We start from the raw sequence: 7,436 nt of genomic DNA, 5'->3' as shown, positions 1-7,436 counted from the left end.
CCTTGAACAGCCTATATGCAGCCACTATAAAAAGGCCAGACACCCCACACAACAGTGCCATCTGAGGGCCCAAGCTCAGCCAAAGATCCCAGCTACATCTCCCAACAGAAACACTCCCAACTGAGCCTGATACATCAGTCCTGCTCCCTCCACCAGGACAGTGCCAAGCAAATATTAAACCAGAAATCATTGTACCACCTGTAAGGTTGTAAGGTTAATAGGCGCTCTGCCTGACGGACAGTATTCCCTAATAAAACAGTTACACCTGCCATTGCCCGGGAGGTTACAAATCCTAAAACCGTAGGCCATCCAGCTGAGGATCCCATACCTATGGCACCTCCTTGAGGTAGCTACCCACAAGCCATGTCACAGCATTCGATGACATTGGTGTGCAAATCTCTCACATAAGGAAAGACAAGGTCCCCTGTGGGGCCACCATTGACAGACATCAACTTGTCACAATTGAGGATATCAATCTTACGAATATGACACTCCCCACCATTAAATTGTTCACCAGACCTCATAAATCTAAACTCTGCACACTTGTAAAGGTAATCTACCTTCCTGGAGGCTATGACATCCTCCTGGGACAGGACTTCCAGTCCCAAACTAAACCAATCCAATCCATGGGTCCTAACCCCTCCAAAACTCAATCAGGTATAAATAAGCCTCACAAACCTGCCTTAAACCCATTGCCAGTACCGCTTGAGTGCCCTATGCAGTGCCTGGCTCCGATCGTCTCAAGCATCGAGCCTCAGACAAATCTAATCCCCGTACATGCCTCTGCCCTATTACTAATGCTAGAGCACACCACAGATCTCCCTTCTACAGGTCCCAGATGTGACTTAAAACCACTGCCAGTGCCACTTGCACACCCTGAGTAGTGCCAGCTCTGTTCATCCCAAATTTCGAGCCAGGCTCCATCCATCCCAAACAACGAGCCAACAACAAGTTTGATACCAGTGGCTGGTCCTGCCTTGGGCCAGTGCCAGAGCATGCCATAGATATCCTTTTAAGAAATCCCAGTCCAGATCCTCTCTCTTCTCCTGACTTGGCCTCTCAACCCATGCCTGAGCTAGTCTTGGTGACTTGCGAGCCTCTCACGACCACAGCGACCTCTTCCTCTCTTTCCCAGTTCTTAGCTGACCAGCCCCTGAGTAAGGACTCTGCCATATTTCAATTGGCCAAAGAACTAAAAGAACTACAACAGCCAGTGTTAACCCTGGTAGGCACTGCCCCTGCTCCTAGTGCCACAGTGGCTGGAATAGGTGGTACTCCAACTTCTTCCTCCGACCTGCCTCCCCCACAAGAACCGCATCTATGTCAAAACACTGACCTCAGAGAGGGCCACGGAAGAAAGATCAACTTCATAGAAGCTCCAGGTAGCTTAAGAGATTGAGAAATAAAAGGATTAAAGTGGTAAAAGAAAATAGTACAAGAAAGAAGTTAAATTGCAAAGTCATAAGAAATAGTAATAAAGGGAAGGACTCTGGTATACTGCTCCGTTAGAGATGACAGAATCTTTTGTAAGATAAGGTAAAACACTGTGTGAGTAGAGCTCATCGACTCTCTTTAATCTAATATTTTCTTGGAAACCTTGCTCATTCATGAATCCCTTTGCAAAGCCTAACAACAGCTCCTTACTCTTTTACTTTGCTTCACACTCTACCAATGCAGAGTGCCATGTTCCAGATCTTTTATGTACAGTAAGTCCTTTCACATTCCTTTCATTCTACCAGGGGCATGGTAAATTCTAAATTGCATATAACAGGGCCATTAAGCCCTTACAGCACGAGTGCCACACTTGGCACCACGCCATTACCATAGATATTGGTAGATGCTGCTGTCAGAGGAGTTGTTTACTCTAACAGCATTACTTTGGCAGGAGTGCCATGGTTACAAGACCAGCCTGGAACTCCACCTGTTGAACCTGGCCCTTTCAAGAGGCTAAAGAATAAGATCCTGTCATACAGATCATAACTTCTTACTTTTTTTTACTGCTCATAACCCCTTGCATATCACAACTTTCAGAAATCAGAACTAACAACTAAACCCATTAACTCTATCTCTTCCATTTACTTAAAATCAGTGCCAGGTGTCCCCAAGTAACGTGGCACCACCTAATATAAGCCCCCGTGTATTTCGTTGTGATGCCTCATCAAGGCAAATTAATTGCATGACTTTAACTTCACAACGTTAACATTAAAATCAAGTGCATAATTACTTCAGTAATAATTTCTCAAAAATGTTTTATGCAGTTATCTAATTTTATATGATTGTGAAATGCTTTACTTAAAAATTGTAACAATTGCTGCTTAAACGTAACAACAGCTTATAACTAAATGAATTTTATTACTGGCAGCACCTTATTCAGCAATTAACAAAAATTTTGAAGGTATTGTATGACAGTTTGGCACGCCATTATTACGCAGAAAACCTAATTTTAAGATAAGCGTGTAATCAAGGAAAAGTCATGAGAAATAAAGCCTAGTCAGTCAAGTTCACTTGTTTTGTAGACATTCGCACCAGACTGAAGGTGCGACATGTCAGTTTGTTGTGGGAGTTGCTCTGAATACCAAGGTACAACTGGCATTAGAGGTTCGCCCGGGGCTAAGTAATCCCAAACACCTGGACAATAACTCAGGGAGAGTTCGGAGGCCCGTAGGAACAACCGTGTGGCCTCACCTTACCATATATATATAATATATATATATATATATATATATATATATATATATATATATATATATATATATATATATATATATATATATGTATATATATATATATATATATATATATATATATGTCTATATATATATTTTATATTATATAATATATATATAATATATATATATATATATATATATATATATTCTTATGCTGCTGTTTTGGTAATGCAAAAACTACCCCTCAGTAATTGTGTGTAATGTTGTGAAATGTATATTTTTATGTTCAGATTCCCATATTTAAGTTAGCTGAAAGATAACACATTTAAATACTTTATGATTCATAGTTGAGAAGGAACATAACGTAACATGCGGAGAGAGAGAAGGTAGCATAGGACACGAAAGAGAAAGGATGCTCTGTTTGCCTGTTTCTCACCCTTTGAAAAACAGAAGAGGTAGCTTACTTTTTTGTCTCGGTTGATCTTGTATAGGACCCAGTTTTGGGGATGATTCATATAGAACAGTATGTAAGAGTCACTCGATATTGCATCAGATCCTTCGGGAACTTTCCATAAAACGATATCATTTCATTTGATTTTTGTAATTGGAGATTCTTTTGTTATGAAACTATTAGATATCACTGATAAATTCATTCATATCTCTTTCAATTTATCAAAAGAGAACTTGTCGACTCGTAAGTAGTTAGTCGTGGATTGGAAAATTCTGTGACATCATGGAAATGACAAAACTGTTTTTTCTTTAACGTATTGACTCAACCATCCGTGTACGCCCATTATCATACCCATAGAATGCATTCATTATATTCAAAGACGATGCTGTCTATCGCTCTCTATCGCTCTCCCAGTCTTTCTCTCGCTCACAGGACTGTGATTTCTGACCATAACATAACTTATATTCTTAAAATATAAGTTATGTTATTTAATTTCTTAGTAACATAGTAGTTAGTGGAATCTTAACATAGGGTGTTATTGTTTTATAGGGCGCCATAATTGCGTGTAATTGAAGACAACGTAACAGGCCTACAAGTTGAAAAACTGCTGTTGGTAAAAGGCATCGTGTTTTACAAATTCTAAGTTCTAAGTGCACTTAAAAGAATTTATATATTTCACTTTTCTATTCATTGAACAATTTTTTCCTTTTTGTATTTGTCTTTGATTCTTTTGAAATGTTCATGCGTTATGTGTTTAATGTTTTGTGTTTTTTGCTTTAGGTAATCTTCCACATTTTACTGTGCTTACATATTTTTGCATTCATATTCAGTTTGAATCTCTTATGACGTTGATTTCTTTGATTTAGCACTTGTGAATTAATTTGTATTTGCTTAGATTTCTTTACAAATTTTAATTGGTGTTTAACAGTTTGAATCTTACTTGAATGATTTAATTTCTTGAATAATCAATTTTCTTGATAAATTAATTTTGATCTATTTTGTTTAATAATTCATTCAAGAATTAATTAAACTTTGCGTTATTTTCAAGCAATAGCAAATTTCCCTGTGATTGTGAATTTCACGTACAATTTTTGAATTTAGAAATAAATTTTTGTATTTGAAATTTTTTAGTAGTGTTTTACTTAAGTAGTGTTTTACCATTATTTTTATTTTATGTAAGTAGAAATATAAAGTGGTGATTGTGCTGTTTTTTCTCAACTTTACTGAAGTGAGTTAGAACCAGAGAAATACTTGCACTTTTAAAATTGTTGATGGAGTGATGCCCTTTAATTAAGATTACTTCACATCTGTTTTAATGAACTTAGTCTGATTTCTTACTGGATTAGTGATTTATATAAGGGATCACTGTTACTTTTAGAGTATTCGTCGTTATGTATTTGTGATGAAGGCTCAGGTATCTGGCTTTTGTGAGGTAACTGTTTCTGTTAATTGGTAATTCGTCACAATATATATATATATTATATATATATATATAATATATATTATATATATATATATATATATATATATATATATGTATATATCATATATATATATATATATATATATATATATATATCTTTCACTGCTTTCTTGCAATAGAAATTATATTGAATGTTGACGCAGACCACCTACTGATTATATAGTAACTTAGTTCCTGGTCTCAGATCGCTGACTCCTACAAGCACTGTCACTGGCACACTGCTTATCTAGAGCTACATACAGAGTACGACTTAATTAAATAATCAAATGGCGACTAGTTCTTGTCCACGCATATCCTTGCAAGTTCTATTTCTTATCTGGCTATTTTAAAGATACCCCATCTTCTACCACTTCTTTTACTCTATTGCTTTCTGTCACATTGTTCATTATTTTATTACATCAAAGATGATGATTCTGTCTTTTTCTCTCTCTCCCTACTGCCTCTTACAAGTCCCTTGCATTTGAAGAAACACCTGTGTTAAATATCAGACACTATTCAAACCTAACTTCACATCCCACAATACATCCTAAGTTATAATACCGACACACTCCTTAACATTTAAATAACCCTTTCGTCTCATTCTAATTTCGGCCCCTGGAAACTGATCTGGAATCTTATTACGGTCACTGAAGTCACAGATAACGTCATGTCTCTAGATTTGATAACCAGCGTTTTCCAGGCGAATGTCACCATTAACACGTATTTCTCGTATTATATTTTCCTTCTGTTATCTGCTTTTCTTTCCAAATAAAAGTGTTTTACCTACAATTCTTGGTGGTTGCGGAAGATAGTTGTCATTATTATCATATTCAAGAGCACCGATACTGTCGGAAGTCTCAAGCATTTTTCCTGCCCAGTTGCATAACTAAATGGGAGGAGGAGGGAGGGGGTTGCGATCAGGCCCGGGCGCCGCAGTCCGAGGCATCTTTTGAGCAGGTGTGGTCTGCCATAATTCTAGATTTTCTAGAGCACTTCGTCTAATCGGAACACTGAACATCGATTTACCGACCCTGCTGTTGAACAGTAAACGATTTTTGGCAACGGCAACCCTGGTTTCTTTCTCATCAGTCGGACTTGAATGTTGTTTTTTGCGAATCGCTTCTAAAAAAGTTCGTAGGGTTCCGTTGTGGGTCTGCTGTGTTGTTTTTGTTTTTGCTTTATGAAATAGGATAAATGATTGAGATGTTGAGACTTAAAATGCGAGTTTAATTTTCACCATTTAGTACTTTTTAGTATTTTTCTGAGCGCGGCCCGGGTGCCACGAACGCTGAATGAAACGCCACTGCGCCTGCCTCTACCACCCAGCGATGGGACATCCAAATGTGCATCGCATGATCGTCCTGATCTCGGTGGAACGACGGAAGGATGTAGTGCCGCCTGCGCTGACTGATGTTCACTGACATTTTCATTTTTCCAGTAGAAATTCACTATGGTTTACTTTCAGACGTTAACAATTCAGTCCACATATCACATTCAAACTTTCTTTTGACATTCATTTATCTACGGACACTTTCTGCGAGGGCCAAGCCTGGCAAAATCAGTTTAATACAACAAAAACGGCAGCAATGCTCATAATATGTGTTGCATGGAAAGCAATAGCGCATGTTAGTATAAGGCCAGCAAAATCTAATAATACTGACCTCAACAAACCATATAACTCAATAGGCCTCAGAAAAAAAATGAAGTAAATAAGAAAATATGGTTTTGAAGACTCGAGCACCATCGTTAATCTCGAGTGAGAATAAATTATTCCAAAAAAATTACAAATGATTAGAAATTGAGATCGAAAGCTGCGTTCATCTTCAGTTATATATTTAGGACAGTGTTAAAATACATTATATCTAAGCTACTAAGGGTTTGCCTGAGTGGATTTTATGGATGTCGTTTCGGGCAGGAGCTATCTAAAAGCAGAACAGTTTTATTGTCTTAAAAGACAATCATTTTCCATCCGTTTATGGCATTCAAGTTATACTTCTCAAAATTAGTGACATTTCATTCACTGTTCCACATGATAAAGCGAGAGAGAGAGAGAGAGAGAGAGAGAGAGAGAGAGAGAGAGAGAAATAACTTGACTCTTTGTTGATGTTCTCAACTTATGGACATCTCTACTCGCCTTACGCAAGTAATTCCAGTTAATTCAATCTTTGACCCATAGCTGAAGCGATCAATGGGCATATTTAAAGTTAAATAAAAATAAAAGACCATTGCCTGTATCATAAAAAGAATATCTAAACATCTAGCAAAACACTTGATTCTCGATATATTCAGGTGACAAAATTACTTTTTATGTACCGTGTGACGGGCATCCAACAAAACATGTGGAGCAGTTTGCTGTTTTGCTTACCTCTACAGCGTCGTTGTTTGTCAACTGATTAAGTTTAAGCTGCTAACAAAAGGGAAACAAACTTACGAGCACAAGAATAACAGCCAGAAGAAGTTGTTGCCTGCTCAGCCCTTCCATGGTCCGCGCTGTTGTGCACAATACCACCAACTTTCACTCGATTCCTTTTTATGTGATCAAACTGCCCCTGAAACGTCCATATCCGCTACTCTGAGGCTCAGTCGCCACGATAAGGGATCGCATGCATGCGAGCGTCACCGAAAGCTCTACTTATCAGCTTGAGCTTAACACTATCCGGAGGTGTGAGTCAGACGATAAGAGGAAATACCTTTCCTTTGTTTGTTATCAATATGTGCTAATCTGTTTTACATGACCTTTTTTTTGTAGCAGTGACTTCGCCTATGATATGGCAAGGTGACGTTAAGTCGTGATTTTACGAAGGGATAAGTGATAAATGATAAGAGGGATAAACAAGTTGCACAAAGTAAAGGA

The 7,436-nt window shown here is 37.8% G+C and overlaps 1 protein-coding gene across 1 annotated transcript in view; it reads right to left on the bottom strand.

Annotated features, from left to right (window-relative positions):
* The window catches only part of LOC135226569 (blastula protease 10-like), a 49,875-nt gene extending 42,686 nt beyond the window's left edge, over positions 1–7,189 (bottom strand). The window contains 1 exon segment of the mRNA XM_064266252.1: positions 7,014–7,189. Within this exon segment, the coding sequence (XP_064122322.1) occupies positions 7,014–7,064 (51 nt within the window). The 5' untranslated portion in view covers positions 7,065–7,189.
* Between the last annotated feature and the right edge of the window lie 247 nt (positions 7,190–7,436).

Source organism: Macrobrachium nipponense, chromosome 14 (genome assembly GCF_015104395.2).
Source record: "Macrobrachium nipponense isolate FS-2020 chromosome 14, ASM1510439v2, whole genome shotgun sequence".
NCBI classification, from domain to species: Eukaryota; Metazoa; Arthropoda; class Malacostraca; order Decapoda; family Palaemonidae; genus Macrobrachium; species Macrobrachium nipponense.
Note: the sequence above shows the minus strand (reverse complement) of the source record. Positions and strands in the feature narration are given on the sequence as shown.